The 23,820-nt window shown below is 47.7% G+C and overlaps 1 protein-coding gene across 50 annotated transcripts in view; it reads right to left on the bottom strand.

The window, feature by feature from the left end:
- SORBS1 (sorbin and SH3 domain containing 1) overlaps nt 1–23,820 on the bottom strand; it is a 240,759-nt gene that overhangs the window by 102,506 nt on the left and 114,433 nt on the right. For 41 of the 50 annotated variants that reach the window (XM_049696725.1, XM_049696703.1, XM_049696721.1 and 38 more), the window contains 4 exons: nt 16,557–16,601; nt 11,903–11,971; nt 9,007–9,102; nt 6,794–6,922 (listed from right to left, as the gene is read on the bottom strand). In XM_049696725.1, coding sequence (XP_049552682.1) covers nt 6,794–6,922; nt 9,007–9,102; nt 11,903–11,971; nt 16,557–16,566 — 304 coding nt within the window. In that variant the 5' untranslated portion in view covers nt 16,567–16,601. The remainder of the gene's footprint in view (nt 1–6,793; nt 6,923–9,006; nt 9,103–11,902; nt 11,972–16,556; nt 16,602–23,820) is intronic. The other 9 variants (XM_049696726.1, XM_049696702.1, XM_049696700.1 and 6 more) reach the window with 1 other exon arrangement.

Below are 23,820 nucleotides of genomic sequence, written 5' to 3' on the forward strand. Positions count from 1 at the left end.
TTATAACCTGTTTCAGTTGCACATTCTTTTAGCAGGTTGGCTGTCACATTTCTGCCACTCCCTTAGGGACAATTCCTAGATATCTGTCTTCTTGTCCCAACCACATGGCTGGGAAATTTACAGGACTTGATCTTTACTCACATTACTGTGATGTACCAGCTCGTGCAATCAAGGACAAGCTGTTGATCGCCCTAAATTTCACTGTTTCCATCTATAAAATATAACCCTTACCCCACATACATCGCACAGGGTTGCTGAGGTCAGGTACGTGACGTGTCCTAAAAGTGACCGTTTTGAAAAAATTTTTATTGGAGTAGAGCTGATTCACAATGTTGTGTTAGTTTCTGCTGTAGAGCCAAGTGAACCAGTTATACATATACTGATTTCCACTTTTTCAGGTTCTTTTCCCATATACCTCATTACAGAGTATTGAGAAGACTTCCTTGTGCTATATAGCAGGAAAAGTGACCATTTTAACACTCACTAGTGCATCCATGCAGATCCTGGCCCCGAGATCTCCTTGCACCCACAGGCCTTCAGGTACCAGGTGCCACACTATGAAAATGTTTCTCCTTCCTCCCCTGTATCTGTCACTTGTACTATCTCATCTTCCTTCCTGGGTTATTTCTAGTCCGGCTTTGTCAAGTCATTCTATCAAATTTATTTGATTTACACACACGCACTAAATGTCAATAGGTTCTCTTAAAAAAAATTTTTTTTATACAGCAGGTTCTATTTAGTTATCTATTTTATACATATTAGTGTATATATGTCAATCCCAATCTCCCAGTTCATCCCACCCCCCCCCCCCAGCCCCGCTTCCCCGACCTTGGTGTCCATACGTTTGTTCTCTATGTCAACAGGTTCTGATGAGAGGCTATCAATAAAGGATGTGAACTTTGTACACGGATGTGGAAGCATGTTATTTTGTCTGCTCTTTGGCTGGGTTGGTTCTATTCAGGTGATGTTGGCACACAGATGTGTCGTGGAAAGCTGAGGTGAGTCTGTTCCTCCCAAACCCTTAGGTATCATAAAGGGACTGTCATTGTGGAATCAGACAGCCTAGTTTGAATCCTGTTTTGCTCACTGCATATCCTGCAGCAAGGGACATAGTCTCATCTGTGAAATGAGAAATTTTCTCTCTCGTCATAAGGACTAAGTGGAAGTATGTGGCATAAGGTACGTGCTTAGTAAGATCGGGATCCAAAGCATAAGGGGAAAAACATTTCCCAGACACAGCAATTAGAGCAGTTGACTCTGCCATTTGATAAATAGCCTTAAGAACATAATATCCTCGGGAATCAACCCACTTTCTCTTCTCATTCCAAGTCTTTAAAACTGTTCCCCTTACCCTGTCCCCAAAAAGGCAGTTCCCAGGACTCCTCAGAACATTCCTTTCTTATTTAAAAGAGCTGCATTTCTGACGCTTCATCCTCCTTCATCTGTTACCTACTCTTCTGAACCTTGAAGGTTGGTAGCAGCCCAGGGCCATTTGTGTCCGAGGGTGGCAGGTGAAATTTTATGTACATGATCATCAATTATTAACTCTTGGTTAGGGAGACTGTCAAAATGCTTCTCTCAATAAATGTTAGCTCAGAGCTCCCGTGATGGAGGAGGGCCTTGGAAAGCTGGGTCCCTCAGGAGGTTTTGCGGCCCTGAGGAGACCAAACCTTTCCATGAGAAGTTTAATTTATTTTGCCTTATCTTTTTCTCCATCTATTCTTTTTTTTTTTGTGGTACGCGGGCCTCTCACTGTTGTGGCCTCTCCCGTTGTGGAGCACAGGCTCCGGACGCGCAGGCTCAGCGGCCATGGCTCACGGGCCCAGCCGCTCCACGGCATGTGGGATCTTCCCGGACCAGGGCACGAACCCGTGTCCCCTGCATCGGCAGGCGGACTCTCAACCACTGCACCACCAGGGAAGCCCCATCTATTCTTTATATACAATCTTTTCTGGCCTGTGGCCACAGCTTACTTATTTTCCTTTATCTCACTCTGTGCTAATTTCATTTTCGTCTGTTGTAAGCTTGTTTTGCTGATCACTTCTTGGGATCTCAGGACACTTTTCATTGAGTTAGATCTGTGTGTCCTGGTAGAGAATCCACGAGTTAGAGGAAAGGTGTTAAATGTGGGTCTAAGAGCGTTCCATACCTTGTTTAACTTTTATTCATGCTGTGTGGTAAAGAATTTACTCTTCCCCAAAAGGAGGTCTGGCCTTTGCCCTCTGGCTTCCAGGAGTTAATCTCTAAGCCCTTGGAATGTCATCCTGATAGGACTGTTTTTGTGCTAAACCAATAACGTGACTTAGGTTGGGGGCCTTTGCGCTCAACCTCCTAACGGACTGGAGAGTGAGACGAACCACTTGGGCAGTGGATAACACCTATGTAATAGAGCCCCAGTGAAAACCATGGACACCACAGCCTGTATGACCTCCATGGTTGGCACTGCTCTGAGCATGTTCTCACACGCAGTGCTGGGAACTAACATGTCCTGACTCCACAGGAGAGGGACCACACCAACTCCATGCTTCCTTCTTTTAGCTGATTTTAATCTGTATCTTCTCCCCGTAATAAACCAGAACTGTGGGTATAACAGCTTTCAATGGGTTCTTTGAGTCCTGCTACCAAATGATCAAACCTGAGAGTGGTTGTGGGAATCCCCTGACCTTGCAGTTGGTGTCACAGTGAGAGTCTTCTCTTGTGGGGACTTTTGCCTCCAACTACTTCTCATTTGGCCCCCTTTTCTCATACATGAGCTCACGAAAAAGACTCTTAGTTAATGGGGGTAGGGAATGTCTAACTATTTTAATGTCAATTTTCTTATCTTTTTGCTACTGTCATTTCTCGAGAGCAAATGTGAGGAAATGAGTTGACTGCAGGTCCAAGAATCTTTACATCCATAGCTAACTTTGCAGTCAAGAATCAGACAGGAAGGATGGGAGCCAACTGGCACAGAATAAGCTGTAAATGTCGAACTGAACTTTGGCTTTTGAGTCAGAACACAGGGATTGATGGTCTCCACGCCATACCAGAAGGAAGCTTCGTACAGTGCCCACCACCAGTTCAGGCTCCCTGTCTCCTCTTAAGATCACCGTGACCTGGGGACACAGGTGGAGTCACACCTGAACCAACAGGGCCATTACCCAAACCTGGCCAAGCTATTATACCAGGAAGCAGGAATAAGAGGCCTCTCTTGGAGGCCGGGAATCAGCATTAAGATTACTGTAGCTCTTTCCAGATGGTTCAGATCCCCAAACCTAGGTCTACATTCAGAGATTAGGAGGGTGGTCAGGGATCCAGAGTCAAGCTACCACTGAGGGCAGGAGCCTGGAGGCTGGGTTTAAACTGGGCAACTCTGAGGGCTCCGTCTGTCACTCCACCTCAGAGAGCATCTCCACCCTCCCCATGTTCACTTGGATGCCACTGGCTCCCAAATCCACACCCTGGATTCCAAATTTCCAAATGCCTATTAGAAAATTCCTCCTAGAAGTCCTTCTCTTGCCAAGAAACTCAGCACGTCAAGAAGTGGAATCCAACATTCCAACTCCCCTCATAAATCCAGCATCTCCATGAGCGCCACATCTATTCTCCTAGTGAAGCAGGGAAGGCGCCTTCTGCTCAGCACGGAGCCCTACCTCTCCGCACTCCTTAAACACCGTGCCAAGCCCTGCCATTCCACTCTCCAGATACACTTCTCGCTTGGCGCCTGCTCGTCATTCCCACCACCACCACGCTGGGCCTAGACCCTCACAGCCTCTACGAGAAATTACTGCAAGTCTTTAAGTGGCCTCCTGATCCGCAGAAACTAGAATCGTTTCCATTCAAGAGCACCTTGTACATGCCTGGCTCTGTGCTATATCTTGAGATGGAAGAGTTCACTGCATCCCAGCAACTCTATTAAGGTCATCTCCAGTTTACAGATGGGGAAACTGAAGCTCTCCAAGGTTAACTTGCCCATATTACCAAGACAGTAAGTGGTACAGCTGAGCCTTGAGAGAGGACTGTGTGACTTGAGAGCGAAACCACCTCTCACAGGGTAAGGGAGCTGGAGCAAGGACTGGAAATAGGGGCCACCTCTGAAATGCAGGTGTCAAGGGGCCATATGGGGAAAGACATCAGGCCACAGGTGCTGGGCAGTAACGTGAGACCGAAGCTTCCAGTTCAGGCAGATGATCAGCAACTTGGAGATCTACAGGGATGGAGGAATGTGGTAAAGCCAGGGAGCAATGCAGAGAGGAGACAGCCAGAGCAGCTGGGGCACAGATGCTGGCCCTGGTGGCAGGGGAGAGACCTGGACGCTATCTGACACCCACTATCTGTGAAGATGCTGGGAAAAGGAAGCACGCCCAGTCCTTGGCAAGAGCCAAGCAAGGCTCCCTGCCTCACACTTGGGCTCCCAGTCCAGGCTAGCACAGCTGCCGTCAAATGCTGCCGGAAACTGTTTCCATGAGGCTGGTCAAGTCTCAGAGGCTTGGTGGGGGCCAGCAAGTTGTCATCCAGAGGCTCAGATGGAGGGAGTAGGCAGGGATGAGGAGGGCTGGGGAGCCACACGGACACAGCCAGAGTCAAGGGCCAGCAGGATGCTGGCCAATGGCCAGGAGGGTAAGAGAACAAGATCCCTGGTCCTGAGTGTCCCACCTCTGGAGGTGCATCCTCTTTTATCCGCACCTCCAGTGTTAACTCATTCCAGTCTGCTGTTCACCTAATCAGTGTAATTTCCCCCCACCCCTACTCAACCCCAGCTTGTTCCTTTCCACCCAAACTGGCCTAGTGTACAATCCTGAATGTGTTCCCAGTGAATAGGCTTCTGTTTGTGTCAGGTTAATTCCCAAACTTCCCAAGTTCACAGAGCATTCTGGAACTAGAAAGGCTTGAAAACCATCTTTCCCAAGTCCCTCATACTTCATACGTGCTTCAGAGGTGTGACATACATGTGGTCAGAAAGCATGACAGTGGACTGGGGCTCCACACCTGACTCTCTGGTTGGAACTCTTGTGCTCACATGATGCCCCCAAATTTCTCTCCCTTTTCTTCCCTTCTCGCCACAATTCCTCGTGACTCCCAGTGATGCCTGGCCCCTATAGGATGCAGAATGAATGTCTGCTGATTTGGATTCAATGACCTCTATTTATCTGGAGAAAAATAATCTACAAAGATTAATCTACTGTAAGGTGTGAATGACTGATAGCCATCCCCCAATCCTTCAGAGTATTTTCAATTTAAAACAAGATCTTTTTTTAATCCAAATTATCTGTTATAAATCTGTAAGATATAGAATTATCTGAGGACTAGAGAGAGCTTCCTTAAGTGCTCAAATCACTGCACTGGAGTGCAAAGCTACAGACAGCAAGGTAAAGAATAACATCGGGGCTCTGTGTTAGTGCCACATTGTGACCACCAGGGGGAGCTCAAGGCTCCCTCTCCTGCCATTCACCATTCCCATTCACCACCAGAGGAAGGGCCAGGAGGTTGTGAGGTCATTTTATCGGGCCACGGGGCTGTAGGTATGGTCCTTCTCTTTAAATTATCCCTTAGGTTTCTCTCTTTCTCAGAGGTCCTCCAGCTTGGGAGATGGATCTTCCCAGCGGCCCCACCTCTCCTGGAGACCAGAGTGGCAAAGTACAGTAGGGAAAGAGGCAGGTATGGGTTCAGGAAAACAGAGCCAAGCAGCTACTTTCAACCTAATAGTGCTGGAGGCCACTCATGCCTTCCCGAGCCTAGGGAAAAAGAAGCTTTCCACAGGGACTGACATTACCAGAACGGGGCTGGTGCTCAAACCCTAGCCTGGCCTCGTCCTTGGGCATCTGCCTTGGTACCTGTTACGGCTGGCAGGGAACAGAAAGAAAGTCAAGTCTCCAGGATGCTGGGTACTGACCATCTCCATCCTGTACAATTCCATCTTATCACAACACACCACTCCCGACTACCAGAAGAGCTTGCATGTCTCTGGTCCCAAGGAAGTGGTCATCACCCCAATTCATTTTCTCTCCATTTCCTTCCTTCAAGATGGGAGAAAACTCCCATCCCCTATGGCAGTAGCTCTCAAGTGTGGTCCTTGGCCCAGGAGCATCAGCAGGACCTGGGAACTTGTCGACAATGCAAAACCTCAATGCAAAACCCTTGACATCCTCACAATGACGCGGCGAGGCAGGTAGTTATCAACCTGATCCGACAGGTGGGCTCACCAGGGTTGAGGGAGAGCAGCCATCTCATCCCAGGCTGCACAGCCAACAGGTGGTGGAAGTAGGACATGAACCCCATGTGCCGATCCCGAAGTCCCAGGTGTCCACCTCAGCACCGTGCTCCAGGCGCCCGGGTTTCCCGAGGGGCGGGGGCTTTTGCGTTGGCCTTAGACACGCTCTCCTGATCCTGCTCCCTCGGGATGCCTCCCTGCTTTCCGGGAGCTGAGGCCATTCGGCCGCCCGCACTTTTCAGTCTCCCTTGGCTTCTTCCCCAGCCCCAGCCCCGCCTGGATGGTCACAGTTGAGCCCCTAGAAGTGGGGACGGCTCAAAGAAGCCAAGCCTGGAGGCCATCCCACGACTCCCTCCCCAGGCCCCTAAGCCATCTCCATCCTCCTAAACTAGTCTGCAGAGCCTCAGACTGCTCACGCGTTCCGTCAAAAGCTAGAGTAAAGTGGTCGCCGCCGTGCCTTTGCCTGAAGCAAGTGGGACCTGTCAGTTTAGGGCAGTGATCACCACCCACCACAGAGACGAGACGGAGAGGACTGTGCCAGGGGCCCCTGGGAGAATCGGTAGGCAGAGCCCCACCCTTCCCCTGGTCTCCGAGGTAGCGCACCTGGTTTCCTTTCCTCTTGCGGGGTTTCCCGAGGGCTCACAGGGCTACCGCTTGGGATCTCCCTGTAGGAGGACGAGGCCCGGAGAGTCACCGCTCCCTTCCCAGTGCAGATTTTTGTAGGATCCGTGTCTGAAAAGGAAAGACCCAAGAGGAAAGACTGAGTCCCAGGCTCCTGGAGGATGAAAGCGACAGTCAGCCAGCAACTTGGTACAGCTGGGGAATGAGATGAACCTGGTTACAGACAGGCACAGTCTGACGGTCAATGAAAATTAACCTGTGGATGGTGAAGAGGGACAAATCACATTTTCAGAGGTTTACCACCCATCATGAGGTTAGGAGGAAATGGAGGCAACAGTGAGTTCTGAGTCAATGGATGCGTTACAACGTCAGCTGTAAACATTTCCAAATCAAAGCGGGTTGATTCCTTTTATTAAATGAAGTTTAGGTTGGTGAGCAGCTTCTGACCAATTAGTAAGGCTCAGTTCAAGAAAGAATTTATGAAAGATTTCTCAAGCTCCCACATCATCCTTCTTAAAAAAGAGCAAGTCGACAGCACAGGGAATTAAGTGGTGGTTCTGTAGAGAATCACTGCTCCGTGCAGCCCCCCAACGGAAAAGCAAAAGACAATCTCCTTGTATCAGCAAGCCAAGCCCCCTGTAGTGGTGAGACAGGATGTGCTGCCTGGGGAGAAAGGTCAAGGGCCAGAGCCTCACATTCGAAACTTAATGAAGAAAATTCACACCAAAGAAAACGACTAGAAATGCTAAATCCTTCAAGGAACAGTGTTCGCTGCACTTCCAGCTGAGCCTTTCCTGGGCCCCGACCTCTCCTACAGTTCACAATGGCCTAATAACAGACCAAGGGTATCTTTCAGAACTGCATGGAGAAGGATTTCAAAATAGGCTTCAAAAGATCTGGATGTTCATCCTCCAGGAAAATCAGTAACAGGGAAACAAGAAAGCCACACAGACCACACAGCCCTAGGAGGTACACGTGCTGAATGTTTCTCTCTGTACAGCTGAGCTGAACTGAATTCCACAGTTTTTCAAGTTGCTCACAGCACAGCCTGGATCTTGGACCTCAAATTGTCATGACTGGGATTATGGGTAAAGTTTAAGACGGGCATCGGGCAGGATGTGGGCTCAGATGTCCAACTCATGCCCATTCCTGTGCCAGGGCCAAGAGGAGCCAAGCCTCTTTGCTTCTCCTTTCCACTCTGGCAGCCCCCTTTCTGACAGCTCAGACAGAACGATCATTAGTGTTACAGAAGAGGACAGATCTGCCGTCAGCACCTCTTGCACTGAAAGCAAAGTGCAAAACCACAATGTACGGCAGGGCGGGCAGCAGCCTTGGAGAGCATCTGACTCATCCAACCCTATCAAGAGGCTAAGTGACTGATGTCACAGAACTATTGGCAAAATTGATTCACGGTCTTTTCAAAAGGGTGAGGGGCAAAGTCATGGTCTTTGCCAAAGGGTGAGGGGCAAAGTGACAAACCCAGCCCGTCCACAGTGTCCTGGATGCACAGCCAGATTGGCCCAACTCCTGAAAGAACCACCAGTGGGATGAAGAGCCACCTGGGCCTCCCTTGTCTCATTTTGTACAGAAGGAAGCTATGAGCCAGGGCTGTCGTCTGAACTGCACCCCCTTCCTTGGAGAGGAGAGGCAGGAAGTGACTGCTGGTGAGGTTCGGGGCAGAGGAGGGAGTGCTCAGGAAAATGGTCCATCCAGCATCACAGAGACGCAGCCAGGTTTGGCATCTAAGGGAGCTGCTTCAAGTTCACACCCATTCAGAGATTCCCTGTGTAGCCACATTCGTTCTTGGGGACAGTGGAGTTTTAAATAAAGTCTTGGGAGCTGGAACATCTAAGGGGAACCTAAGTCGTCTATGTGGCTCAGACCTACACCAGCTGGAATCAACATTCAGCCTCTGGACTGACCTTCTCCTTAAGGCGGAGGGGCAAGGCACCTGTCAGTTCCTCTCCACACTTGCCGGTGGCTCACAGAAACACGCACGCGCACACACACACACACACACGCACACACGCACACACGCAGAAAGGAAACCAGCCAGAGAAGTGAAAGGGAGTGGCTCCTAAACATGCAAGGATTAAGCCTCCAAGTCTTTGTTAGAAGGAAAGAAGAAAGGATCATGCATGATCTGCTAACAATTTAAAAAAAAAAACAACAAAAACCAACCCGAGGAGAGATACCTGGAGGGAGTACTAGGCCTGAAGAATTTTTCACTGTCTTCACAGGGATTATTTTAACAGCAGAAATAGAGCGTGCACGTATAGGGTCTGCAGTTGCTGAAAACACAAAAGGGTAAATGGTGCATCCAGAAAAAACATTTGGGAAACACTCAGGCGGTGGAGGAACCGGGCAGGGACAATAGGAGGAAGTCGCCCACACCAAAAGAACAATAGGAAGAGCGGTAGATGCAGTAACTTAAAATAACCTGCTTTCGCTCTTTAGAGTCCTGTACCAAGTCAGCAGAACCCTCCCATGACCGTCCCCCAGATGCAGCTGATCAGTGTCTGTGCTGCCTGCCACACCAGGAACTCGCTAGACAAAGAGATTTACAGAGACGCAGATGGCCTGGCAAATAGAGGAAGGGGAGAGCAAGCAGGGTCCAAGGGGCCCCCTGGGAGAAGGCTAGGGTGTCTATGCTGGGGGGAGGCTCCGAGGAGGAGAGTTATGGCTCCTCTAACTCCAGAGGAGTGGAGGAAGGACAGGGAACAAATTTGGGAGCTGCCTGGGCCTTTCAGCCATCACAGCCGCTTCTCCAGGATCGTAACTCCTGGGGTCTTGTGCCTGTTCTGACAACCACAGCTCTCCGGCCCTGAGCAAATCAGAGGCCCCATCTGTTGGGCAGCAGATGGCCTACTTAAAGCCATCCTTCCCTGGGCAAGAGGTTGCCGAGTGTCCAAGTGCCTGTTCAAGACTCTGGGCGCACTCAAGCGCGAGGCCCAGGGTGCTGACACCGGCTGAGCTTTGAAAGCTGGGATACTGCCTGGGATGTGGGTGAAGGCTGCTGTCCTCAAGTCCCAGATGCTCATGCTTATCTAGGCACAGGCTTCCCTGGGCCCCCTGCCTACCCAGATTCTGGAATCTCAATGGTGGGCATAGTCCCAAACCCTCCTTCTCACAACAAGCCTATGGTGGCAATGTCACTCTTGAGCAACACCCGAGGTTCTTATAGTCCCAGATCCACGTCACACCTTGGGGGGGTAGGGCTGTTTGGGAAGCAAGACCGTCACGGCTGCATCAGCATCATGCTGACGAGCCTGGCAAGGGAACAGGAGGGAGGCAGGCAGCTCGGAGGTGGGTAGTTCACCTTCCAGTCCATCAGGCTGTCATTTCACAAGGTCCATGGCAGTCATACAGCCGCCAAGAACTGAGTTGATAATAACAACCCTGCACGTGTTAAGATACAAACAAGCTTTCACAGCAATCCTGCTGACTGCTCCTTACGGCCACCTGGGAGATTGGGTGGGAGGATTCTGTTACCATTTTCAGAGGAAGAAGAGAGCTGGTCGGAGTCATCCAGTGCTCAAGCGAAGAGGCTGAGACTGGAGCCCCGCTGTCCTGGCACCTGGTTTACTGAGCGCCCCAGGCCGCCCTGATGACTCCAGGCTGCATCTGCTTCCTCTTTCCAACCAAAGGTGGGTCTTACCAAGGAGCGAGGGGAATGCAACTCCATGGGCCACCCTGCCTGCCTACCTCCGAGGTTTCTTCTGCTGATGAATTCACAGGGCTGGGGTGAGCATCAGACACGCTCGTCTCCCCGTGTGCTCCTCATCAGATGCTTATTAGGCACTGCCCTTCAACATTCCCTAAGCGAATTGGCCAAGGCTGTCCAAGACCCCGAGAACACTGCCTCACACCAGGCGTGGAGAAGAGCGGCTGGGCAGGGAGACACGGAAGACAGGACAACAGCAGGACCCTCCCAACCAACCGGCCCCAGGCTCCCCATCTCTCCTGCTCTCTACGCCTCCCCTCCTGGCTGCTCTTTCTGACTTTACACTTTGCCTCGTCTCAGAATGAATACTTGGCTGACCCAGATGGTAATTACAAAGTCCAAATATGTCAAACTTTGTTTTTTTCCTTTTTGCGGTATGCAGGCCTCTCACTGCTGTGGCCTCTCCCGTTGCAGAGCACAGGCTCCGGACACGCAGGCCCAGTGGCCACAGCTCACGGGCCCAGCCGCTCCGCGGCATGTGGGATCTTCCCGGACCGGGGCACGAACCCGTGTCCCCTACATCGGCAGGCGGACTCTCAACCACTGCGCCACCAGGGACGCCCCAAATATGTCAAACTTTGTAAGCGTTTTCTTTGAGGGAGGGTGCATTTTGACTTAAATGCCCATGAGAGGACTTTTGCCCTTCCTCTTTGATACCATAAGACTTGTGGGATGAGCACTGATAGAATCACTGGAACCTGAATCTGAAGCAGGAAAAAATACTGCAGATCATCAAATTCTCTCATTTTCTAGATAAGGAAACTCATAGCCATAAAGACAAAGGACCTCCCAAGAGGTCTCTGTTTACGAGCAGCAGACCAGGACCCGAGCCCCTGTTTCCTCACACTGCAAAGTGACATGGGAAGCCTGAGGCCTGGCTGTTCAGGATGAGAGATGGGACCTCAAAGGTCATCTTATCCGTCATTCATTTCACACTTACATCTTTTGTCCTAAAATTTTAAAAATTGAAAATCTGAGAGGATGCGCATGAAACTAAGGTCACCAAAATAATTTATTTCAGCAATTTAGGCTCTTGCCTCAGGGTCAGGATGGTGAATGTGTCACTATTTTTCACAGGTGGAGGTGAAATGCCGGGTAAGAGAGACTGCAGGCTGATAAATGCCATACACACGAGGACTCTGCCCGTGTATTTGGGGTCTGTGGTTCACAGCATCCTGTGAGCTAGGGACAGTTTTTAATACATCACCTCACATTGGGAAACGGCAGCCTCAGACTCCTGATTCTCGGACAGCATAGGAACAGGTCTCCAGGTCACGGCCTAATTAGACCAGTGACTGTTCCCACCAGGCAGGTGGCCCGGGCCCTGCTCCTTCTAGAAATGCCAAGTTTCCCTTCAAGAGCCTTACCTCTGTCTTGCCCATTGCTGCCCGGTACCAAACCATTCACCACAGCTTTGGAAGCACCAACGTCGCATTCTGCAAGAAAGAAAGAAAGAGCCCGAGGCTTGTGATCACGTCTAGCTGCCCGTCCCTGAGTCCCACCCGGTGCAAAGTGCTGGCCCTGCAGGCTTCCTCAGGCCTGGAGAAGGGCCCCGGGGCGTCGTAGCTGAGCTCCCAGAATGCTCTGTGGCAGGGAGAACGCGAAAGCTGTTTGGGATGGGAAGTGTGCTGTGAGCGCTGTAAATTCTCTGGCTTCCTGGCTTGGCTTCACTTCTGACATTTAAAACAAATCTCCTTAATTCCTTGAAAATGGCATCTCCTGCCTGACAAAGGCTTATCCACCATTCCAAGGCCGCTCAAACGCATCCCTGTGTACCCCGGATGAGAGCTGTCAGACGCCAGGACAGAAACCTCAGTCTCTGTGACACTTCCCTTCACCCCGCCCCACCGCCGCTGCTATGGAAGCCATGCCGGTCCTGTCCCCAGCCCACGGCCCCCAGCCGAGGCTCCTGTGTTCTGGTTGTGGCGATGACCTGGCCCCCTGACCGCTCTCCTGGCCTTCGTTCTGCCCCTTCTCCACCCCAGCCCTCAGTCTGTATCTGGAGAGCACCCTCTAGACCCCCATCTGGCTGAAAAAGCCCCAGGGAGCAGGACAGAGAACAAAACAGGACAAAGCAACATGATTTTCTAAAACCCTCCACTTTAAATATACTGTATTTCACTTCTATTTTATTTTTTTGTTTGTTTTTAATGTTTAAATTACATTTTTACTCTTATATGTATTTTTTTATTTTGGCTGCACTGGGTCTTCATCGCGGCAAGTGGGATCTTTTTTAGTTGTGGCATGCATGAGAGATCTAGTTCTCCGACCAGGGATCAAACCTGGGCCCCCTGTATTGGGAGTGCAGAGTCTTACCCACTGGACCACCAGGGAAGTCCCTATTTTTGTTTTTTTAATTTTTATTGGAGTATAGTTGCTTTACAATGTTGTGTTAGTTTCTACTGTACAGCAAAATGAATCAGCCATACATATACATATATCCCCTCTTTTTTGGATTTTCTGCCCATTTAGGTCACCACAGTACATTAAGCAGAGTTCCCTGTGCTACACAGTATGTTCTCATTAGTTGTCTATTTTACACATAGTATCAGTAGTGTATATGTGTCAATCCCAATCTCTCAATTCCTCCCACACCCCCTTCCCCCTTGGTATCCACACACTTGTTCTCTACCTCTGTGTCTCTATTTCTGCTTTGCAAATAATTCACTTCTATTTTGAGAAATAAAAATATCAGGGTTTAGTCTGGGAATTCAACCATACATGTTATCATTTCAATTAGGAAACAAATTGAACTTGGAATCAAGTTCCCCCAAATGTACATTAGGAATATCATTTTTTAGTCAGTGAGATGGCCTGTATGTTGGCATAAGTGGTTATATTCAAATGAACAAACTGACCTTCCTGATAATTAAAAGCAAACCAACAAACAAGCCCCAGTAACCAGGAGCTACCCAGGGACAAAGCCTGGGCAACTCATCCCAGACTCCAGGCACTTCAGCCACAGGTCCCAGCCCTTTTCCAGCTGCAGTTCCCTCCTGCCCCTGCCCTCCATGACGGTCTCCTCACAACCCCTTCAGCACATCAGATACTTTCCGACATTCAGGCCTTGGTTCCTGCAAGGCCTTTGGTCAGAAATGCACGCTCCCCCTTTCCTAGCTTGGGGAAATCCTCTGCACCGTGAGGTTCACCTTGAATGTCACCTCCTGTGTACCAGTGGAGACCTTTCAAAGTTCTGCTCAGCTGCAGACACTGAGACCCTCACTGCCCACCGGCAGCCTAAGCCCCACCCAGTTTCCCGTCCCAGAACTGACGGCAGCAGTCCAGAGAAGACAAGCGGGTGGGACATGTGATCAGTGTGCTTGGGGTGACGCCCCCTGCAGCCAAGAGCAAACCAGGCCACAAATATAATCAGAACAGCTATGGGCTTTTAAAGCCCTCTATTTACCCGGATCTGAGGGTCCGTGCTCAGCATTTCATAATGAGCACCTCATTTTTATTCTTAATACCCAGGCCCCTGGAGCTAGAAGTTAGGAACTCTTATTTTATAGATAAGGAATTTGAAGCTCAGAAAGGATGCTGGGCTCTAAGATCACTAAATAGGGACTTGAAGTCTGGTCTGGTCCATCCCACCCACAGCTTATCTTCTTTGAACCCAGCTAGGATAAACATTTTTTATTTTTAAAATGAAAGAAGCCCCCAACCCCAGCAGCTCATTGGGCTGAGACTTGGTCACCCTACCTGGGCTCTTAACAATCAGCCTCCCTGACATAAGCTACACTGACAGGCCAGCCCAGGCGCTCCTGGATCCAGACGTGAGCAGGGCTACTGCCCCTGTGCCCGCTCCCCAAACCCGCCACAGCTGCCATGACCTCCCAACACTGGCCCCATAGGGCCCGTCCTGTTCACTGCCCCCAAGATACCTACAGACGAAGGCTAGTTCTCCCAAAGTCCCCTTTGCACCTACATTCCTGGGATGGATGGAAGGAGGGTGTTGGCAGAAAGCCAGAAATCCAAGTAAAAGAAATATCACCCGTTCCATCACTCCATCGTTTCTGACTATCCCTTCCCTATGCACCTGCCCTAATTTCTCTTAACCATCCCCTTCCTAGGACTACAGGCCTTGCTTTGGGCCTCCCCAGTGCCAGCAGCCTCTGAGCTTCCACAAGGCCCAGACCCATGTCCTTCCTTTCCTTTTGTGTGTGTGTGTCTTTTTTAATCAAACAACCAAACTTTAATAAATTTGGAAAAATAATTCCATCACCTCACACTCACACCTCTCCAGCACGGTGCTGGTGGCCTGGGGCTGCCTCAGGAGTCACTAGCCAGGTGACCCCAGACATGCAGCTCTTTCCACCAAAGGTTAAAAACGAATGTTTTCTACATAGCTGCTTTCTTCCGGATGATCACTTTTATTAGTGGCATAATCTCCCATCAAGTAAACACACATAACGAACCTACTCATTCCCCACCTTCATGTGGGTGTTTTTGTTTCCTTTGAATTAAGATAGACATTCCCAAGAGTGCGATTATCAGGTCAAAGGGTCCAGATTTTTTGGACTCCTCCTAGGAAATGCCTCCTTTCAGCGTCACGCCTGAGAGAGAACTTGGGGAGAAGTCCCACAGGCATCTCTGCACCCTTGACCAGCCCCTCCCTGCCCACTTCTTCCCCCCTTATTCATGCCAGGAGTGGTGATACCAGTTCAGGCTTATCCTGATATTAGAAGAACAAGAAACTTTAGGCTACAGAGCTAAGAAAAAAACAAAACAAAGCAATAAAACCCTGGCCTATTTTGAAGGACAGGAAAAACAAAAAGCCAAGCGAGAAGAAAAAATGAGTTGCAAAGCAGGGACTACAGGCAGTGCCCGAGTCCACCTGGAGGGGAAAAGAAGGGACGTAGCCACCTCGCGCATAGGAGAAGCACCCATGGAGTCAAGGACAAGCCCAGTCCCTCTCCTCGCAAGGAGGGAACCTGAGCTGGTAACCCACGGATGGGACATTGGACAGGCCTTGGGCTCAGTGCTCAGTACTTTAGAAGCACTGCCTCACTTAATCCTCAAAAATCCCCACGAGGTGGTGCTTTCGTGATGTCCATCTTACAGAGGAGAGTGGAGAGCAGGATCCACCACAGGCCAAAGCCCGCACACTCAGTGTGTGGCCCTCCTCCTCCTAATGAGCACACACTGTCCGGCAAGGTTTAGGATTTGGCTAAAAGGGCACTGCACGTAAATAAGCGGAAAGGCTTGTTTTTGACCTCCGGAGGTCTCTGATAGCACCCTGGAGATATCTCAGGATTAGGAGGCCCCTGAGTGAGCTATCCACTAGGTCATCCCCCAGCCCCCCCTGCCTGCAGGTCTCAGGAGGTTCCAGGGTGCACTCAGGAGCTAAGGTGGGCCTCAATCTCCAGATGGAAACTTCTCTGCCCCGAATCCTGGGCTGGAGAGCTGACGGCTCTTGGCTACATGAGCAGGTACCTACCTATTCCCTTCTGTCTTCCCTAGCCCGGGCTTTCTACCCCAGCTCTAAACCAAAACTACTCAGAACTGCTCATTTGTGTAGGTCTTGATTTTTACTACCAAAGGCAGAGCAAAAGGGTGGTTTTGCCCTGATAAAGGAAGTGACGGATTAGCTCATACTATGGGGCAATTATGGTGGATCCGTTTACTTGTGCTGCAGTCACTCAGATTAAGAAATGCCACTGAGGTGTATACATATGTCAACATTTATCAAATAAGATACTTAAAATATCCACAAGTTTATTGTATGCCAATTATATCTCAATAAAGTTGTTAAATCGAGGGAAAGGGAGCCCGTTATAAAGATTAGGACACAGTACATGTAAAGTGTATAGCATAGTTCTTGACAGAGGGTAGGTACTCAGTAAATCATTAATAATAAAGGTTGTGATGACGATTTATGACAAAACTTTGACGCTTACCCAGGACTCGAAAAATAAACAATGAAATGCAGTTGGGGCCTTCAGAGTAAGAGGGAAAGCTGGGTAAATAGTCCAGTTTTGTAGATTTGTCAGGAAGAAGAAGACAGGGTTTTAAATGACTTACCAGAGCTCATGGTGGTGATAGGACAAGTCTTCTGTAACTGGGGCTCTGCAGAAAAACAAACACCACAATGGAATTGATAAATGGCAGGTTCGAGATAAATTCCTATGGTTCACGTTAAAAATGCAAACACCGTATATAAGCCTTGATAAAACAGAGCTGGACCAGGTGTTACTTGGCCAGCCTTCTGGTTCTTGGTTGGCTGTGTGCTAACCTGACCTTGGGCACATAACTCAAACTCCTTGGCCTCCATTTTGTCAACTGTACTTGGTTTAGATACTATCCCAGATCCCTTCCACCTATAATATTCTATTAAGAACCTCAAGTTACATGAGTCCATGTGGATCAAGGAGAGGGTGAAGGAAAGAACCAAGTTTTAGGACAGAGAGATAAAATCACAACACAAACTGATTATTGGAGAGCAATAATAAGATTATATATAGCTTATTATGCTCAAGAAAATGTTCTAGGTGCTTTAAATATATTAATTCATGTGATCCTCACAAGGACCCTATAAGGTAAGAACCAGCATTGTATTAGTTTACACAGATGAGGAAACCAAAGCACAGAGAGGCGAAGAGCTTGCTGCCCATGTGGCAGAATTGGTTCTGGAACGCAGACAGCCCGACCTGAAAGCCCAGGCACTTAGGAACTACACTCTACTGCTTTGAGGTGGGAATGCAGTCCACTTACTCACTGATATGCAAACAGTAACCCTCTCATTTAATATGGTCCCATCTGAAGTCCCCCAAAACCACTGGCTACTGTCACTATAGTTTTACCTCTTCTAGAAGTTTTTTTTTTTTTTTTGGCTGCATTGGGTCTTCATTGCTGCGCACGGGCTTTCTCTAGTTGCAGCAAGCGGGGGCTACTCTCTGTTGCGGTGTGCGGGCTTCTCACTGCAGTGGCTTCTCTTGTTGTGGAACACGGGCTCTAGGCACGCAGGCTTCAGTAGTTGTGGCTCATGGGCTTAGTTGCTCTGCGGCATGTGGGATCTTCGCAGGCTAGGGATCGAACCCCTGTTTCCTGCATCGGCAGGCGGACTCTTAACTACTGCACCACCAGGGAAGTCCTAGAATCTTACATAAATGGTATCATATGGTACGTAATCTTTTGTACCTGGCTTCTCTCACTTAGTATAACACAATTTAGCAACTGGCCATATATGTGTGTGTCCATTTCTGGACTTTGTTCCATTTATTTGTCTTTATCTAATCCATTGTCTTGATGATTAGAGCTTTATAGTAAGTCTTGAAATCGGGTAGTATGAGTCTTCCAACTTCATTCTTTTTCAAAATCATTTTGGTTCTTCCAGGTCCTCTGCATTTTCATAAAAAGTTTAGAGTCATCTTACCAGTTTCCACCAAAACAAAAAAAAGCCTGCTGGAATTTTGAATGGGTTCCTGTTCAATCTATGTATGAATCTGGGGGAAATTAACATTTTAACAACACTGAATTTCCAATTCATGAGAATGAACTCTCTGCCTTTATGCAGGTCCCCTTTAATTTCTCTCAGCAATGTCTTGTAGCTTTCCAGGTACAAGTCTTGCACATGTTTTGAATAGTAAGGTCTAGCTAAACACATCTGAAGGACAACCTGAAAAGTAAGTCTTCATGTGCTGTAGAACCTTACTATATAACATGTGGTCTGCAGACCAGCAGCTGGGAACTTACTAAAAAATGGAGAAGGGCTTCCCTGGTGGCGCAGTGGTTGAGAGTCCGCCTGCCGATGCAGGGGACACAGGTTCGTGCCCCGGTCCGGGAAGATTCCACGTGCCGCGGGGCGGCTGGGCCCGTGAGCCATGGCCGCTGGGCCTGTGTGTCTGGAGTCTGTGCTCCGCAACGGGAGAGGCCACAACAGTGAGAGGCCCGCGTAACGCAAAAAAAAAAAAAAAAAAAAAAAAAAGGAGAAATCAGAATCTGTATTTTAACAAGATCCCCAGCTGGTCCCTAGGTACTTTCAAGTGTGAAAAGCAATGATGTAGAGGATATCAACTCCCCGGTTCATGAATTCTGTATTAAGGTCATGGTATGGTCTGAGGGTCTGCACCAAGAGACACGCTTTAGTCTCCTTTTTAACACTGAAGTCAGGCACCAGTTTCCTTTCTGGGTGGTTGTCTTGTTAACTGTCCTTGGAATTGACTGAATAGAAGCTGGGGGCAAAAAGGAAATCATTCTAAGTCCTTCTCTCCAGCCCAAATCAGCCGTAAGTTTGCCTCTGTCACTGTCAAGTACACCTGAGACTACCCGTGACCTTCAACAGCCCCTCAGATTGTTCTCTAAGCTGTGGAAACATTTGTTCTTTCAGTTAAGAACACAACCCGCTGTGTTCCATATGCCCGGGTGGTTTCCTATCCTGGTTTTATGATACCTTCGTTTGCCTCCCAGGGCCAAAACGGATGTCAGGATAGCATCCAAATGTTTTATTTTTTAAATCATTTAAATAATTATGCTAAGGTTTTATTTATTTAACTTTTAAAGCACGACTATAGAAATGTTTTCATTTCAACATTGAAGTTATCTTTTTTTTTTAACATCTTTATTGGAGTATAATTGCTTTACAATGGTGTGTTAGTTTCTGCTTTATAACAAAGTGAATCAGTTATACACATACATATGTTCCCATATCTCTTCCCTCTTGCGTCTCCCTCCCTCCCACCCTCCCTATCCCATCCCTCTAGGTGGTCACAAAGCACGGAGCTGATCTCCCTGTGCTATGCAGCTGCTTCCCACTATCTATCTATTTTACACTTGGTAGTGTATATATGTCCATGCCACTCTCTCACTTCGTCCCAGCTTACCCTTCCCCCTCCCCGTGTCCTCAAGTCCATTCTCCACATCTGCGTCTTTATTCCTGTCTTGCCCCTAGGTTCTTTAGAACCACCTTTTTTTTTTTAGATTCCATATATATGTGTTAGCATAGAGTGTTTGTTTTTCTCTTTCTGACTTACTTCCAACAGTGAAGTTATCTTAATATTTTTCTTTTTTTTACAATACTTTCTAACCTTTATCTGCATAAATAGCATTTACATAGTTGTAAACAATGTCTGGACAGCTTTGTGTTCTAGTTCTCAAATTAAATATTTCATGAACATTTTTCTGGATTTTTACAGTCATCATTTTAATGGCTGTAACGTTCCATAATTCATTTACCAGCTCCCTCTGTAGAGTTTGTCTTAATTTTAAAAATAAGTACATAAATGGAGTATTACTCAGCCATAAAAAAGAATGAAATAATGCCACTTGTAGCAACATGGATGGACCTAGAGATTATTTTACTAAGTCAGACAGAGAAAGACAAATATCATATTACTCATATGTGGAATCTAAAAAAAATGATACAAACTTATTTACAAAACAGAAATAGACTCACAGACATAGAAAACAGACTTATGGTCACCAAAGGGGAAAGTGGGTGGGGGGGGATAAATTGGGAATTTAGGATTAACAGATACACACTAAGAAATAGATAAGAAACAGGTAAACAACAAGGACCTACTGTATAGCACAGGGAACTATATTCAGTATCTTATAATAACCTATAATGGAAAAGAATCTGAAAAAGTATATATATATTATATACATTATATACATACATATATATATATATAAAACTGAATCAGTTTGCAGTACACCTGAAACCAACAACATTGTAAATCAACTATGCTTCAATTAAAAAAATAAGTACATAGCACAACAGCATTCTTAGGCCGGGGAAGAAACGAATGGAAATGTCTTATAAAGCAAACAAAAAGGACGCCTCAACTCGCACGTGATGTCTTCACCATCTGTCATATGTCGGCCACCCTTTGCACATTTTATATATTTCTCAATACAGACACTAGTAATTTCTAGACGTCAGCACTACCCTTACTTACAAAGTGACCTAAAGTACATATGGGCAGGGATAGTATCCCAAATACTAACCATCACTTTACTACAAACATCCACCAACCAGAGTGGATGCCAGGTGTAGAGTTCTCTGCAGGGGGCCCCTCCCCAGGCCAGGTGTTTTACTGTTTAGTGGTTGGATTGCGAAAAGATGGAAAGAGAATGGGCCCAGGGTGGTAGGACACTATTCCAGTACTTGAAGAACATGTATGATGTAGTAGGCGGCAATGGCAATGCCTAGGTGGGTACTAGCTCTGCACACATAGACTTTTTCGGTAGTAGGTCCTGTTACATGCTCTCACTTGGTTGTTTAAATGGGCAGCAGGTGACACGAAGCAGGGGGTAGTTTAAAGTAATATCAAAATAAAAACTGTGGCAGTGGCAGTTGTGCCGAGGACGGTGCCCAGTGTCCCATCCTCGGCGGTGGTTGCAACAGCAGTGACACCTTATCCAGACTCTTCCGGGGCCTGGTGTTGGCTCTGAGTCCATGCATCTCAGCCTCTTTGAATTTCTGCCTGTTCTGAGTGTGGTTCGCCTGCCTCCTGTAAACTCTGAACTACCTGAGATCTCGCCAATAAATCCCCCTTTCATTCTGAGTCAACCAGAGGCCATGGCTGGTCGTTTGCAACCAAGGCATCTTGAGCAGCACAAGGAGAGGGGGAGGAGGGAGCCCCAAAGGTTTCAGTGGGAGAGGAGAATCTTCATTCCTCCCTCCTGAATAAGGCCGTCCAGAGGGGAATCCCAAGTGGTTCAGCAAACGGTTTGGCTCTACAACCTGAAGAGCTGAGAGCCAGGGCGGCGGGGATGCAATCAGGAAGCTGCACAAACTGAGTCTGACCAGAGAACGCTGAAAGCTTTAGAAGTCACAGTCCAATGCCCGCAGTTTATTTAGAGATAGTACAAGTATTACCATCATATGTTAAACGTGAGAGTTTATTTTACATAAAAATTTCTGACACTTAATATTTATTTAAAAACTAAGCTGTAAAGAGTTTGAGTTGGTTGAGAACAAGATGGCACATCTTTATAATTCCTCCCCCAAGTCCCCTCCAAAGGAGGCAGGTGCTTTGGTTAAAAGCCAAAAAAGATGAACAGTGCCACCTAGTGGCAAAACTGGACCACTACAAGTGGGCAGCAATCCCCCGGCGGGTTGCAGGAACCTACAGTGTCACGGTTTGGGTGGGCCAGCTAGGCTCAAGCCGCCATTCCACCCCTCGGGCTGTCAAGACCTACCGAACTTGGTCAGAACACCACAGCATCAACAGACATTCCACCAAAAGAACAAGATGTGAAGTAGCCAGTCTTGTTAAGAATGCATCCAGATAAGTAACGGTTCTGCACGGTCCCTCTCTAATTCCACAACCCTATAATTCTGATAAGTCTCGCTGACACAGAGTGAATAATTACCAAAAAGCAAAAGTTGCTCATGCTCCCAGCTGAAATAGAATCCAATAACTAAATATGGGTTGTTTATTGGGGAAGGAAAGAAGGTCCTTCCTTATATGGATGATTCAGGGATATAGGACAAGGGAGGAATTGAGTTTGTCTGTAAAAATAAATTCAAGGTCCAGCAAAGATTCTTGGAAGAGAATGAGTCCCTGGTTGACCTCCCACTCAGCATGCTCCAGCCTCCCCTATGACCTACGGTGTTTTGCCTCCATTGCTTCTTCCCAAATACACATACACACACACACAATTGTAAGATTCTGGAAGGGAGACGCTGTGTCATCCTCAGGACTGAGCATTTAGTGGGTGGGTGTTCAGTCAGGAACTTTGCCCTCATCTCTATTTAGCCTTCGGAACCTAACTTTCAAGTCTTACCTTCAAAATAACCAAGACCCTCCTTATCTCCACTGTAGCTGCCTACAGGAAGCTAGCTCCCCATTCGACCAGACCCTGATTATACTCTAGCTTTGAAATCCAATCTGCCGACCTGACACACACACACACACACACACACACACACACACGCACGCACGCACGCACGCACACGCATATATATTTGCAGCTACTTCCAGTGGCTTGAAAAGAATAGGTACAGCTCACAAAGCCCCAGAATACATGCTTGGCCTCATTGCATTATACTTTGCTGATCCACCAGCAAAGGTACATTTCTGCAATTTTTTGACAGCTCATCTTCTTCTCAATCTCTAATCATGTCGTTTCTCTTCGAATGCACTCTCTGCATTATTGGAGAGGATGCAGAAGGCTCTTCAGAAAACTAGAAGGGATAAACACTGAGTCGCTAACACTTCCTTTCAAGGGGAGGAAGTTAGGATAAACTCGACCCTGACATTAAGTTCAGCCTGGAATCCCATGACACAGCTGGGGGCTCAGAACAGCACAAGCCCACGGTTTCTGTGGAAAGACCGATGTTTCTGGAGAGGGAGCAATAGGTCATCCCCCACATCCTCCCATTTCCTCCTGGAATCCCTCCCAACGTGGTTTCCGTTCTAACCAGTTATCTAAAATGGCCTTCAGAAAGGTTTCCAGTGCACACACATGGCCAAGCGCAACAGTTTTTGCAGTGGTCGGGGCCTCACTGACCTTGCCACTGAATTTAAGACAGTTAACTCCTTCCTCCTCCCAAGCACTTTCTGGTCCCAATTTGTAAACGTCACTGTGGACTGGTTTACCTTGAGCCATAAGACTCTTCCTTCTAGAACAGGATCTTTGCAGTTCTTCTAGGAGTTTAAAGGGCTAGAGGACCCTGAGCTGGGTCCTCATTCCTTTCCAACTGCATGCTCACTTCCTAGAAGATTTCACCTGGACTATTAGAACCAGAAGAATCTGTGCAGGTTACCTAGCCCCTTTTCATGGTTTTCCACCTGTTTGGAAGAAAGCTCCATGAGCCCCCTCAGGCTAACGGGGCAGCTGTGCTTTTATCGATTTCATTCATTTATACTCGCTGAGCTTTCCTTGGATAAACGGGTTGTATGGCCACAAAAAATTCATAAACCAGAAATCTAATCCATCCCCTTATTATTTAGGTGCAAAAACGGATTCAGGAAGTTTCCCTTAGTCTTGCTCTTTATTCCATCTACTAAGCCCACTTTCCCTCCTATCCCTCTTTTTTTTTTAAAATTTTTATTGGAGTATAGTTGATTTACAGTGTTGTGTTAGTTTCTGCTGTATGGCAAAGTGAATCAGCTATACATATAACCACTCTTTTCTAGATTCTTTTCCCATATAGGTCATTACAGAGTATTGAGTAGAGTTCCCTGTGCTGTACAGCAGGTCCTTACTAGTTATCTATTTTATATATAGTAGTGTGTATATGGCAATCCCAATCTCCCAATTTATCCCTTCCCCCCTTCCCCACTGGTAACCATAAGTTTGTTTTTTACATCTGTGACTATTTCTGTTTTGTAAATAA

Source organism: Orcinus orca, chromosome 14 (genome assembly GCF_937001465.1).
Source record: "Orcinus orca chromosome 14, mOrcOrc1.1, whole genome shotgun sequence".
Lineage (NCBI taxonomy): Eukaryota > Metazoa > Chordata > Mammalia > Artiodactyla > Delphinidae > Orcinus > Orcinus orca.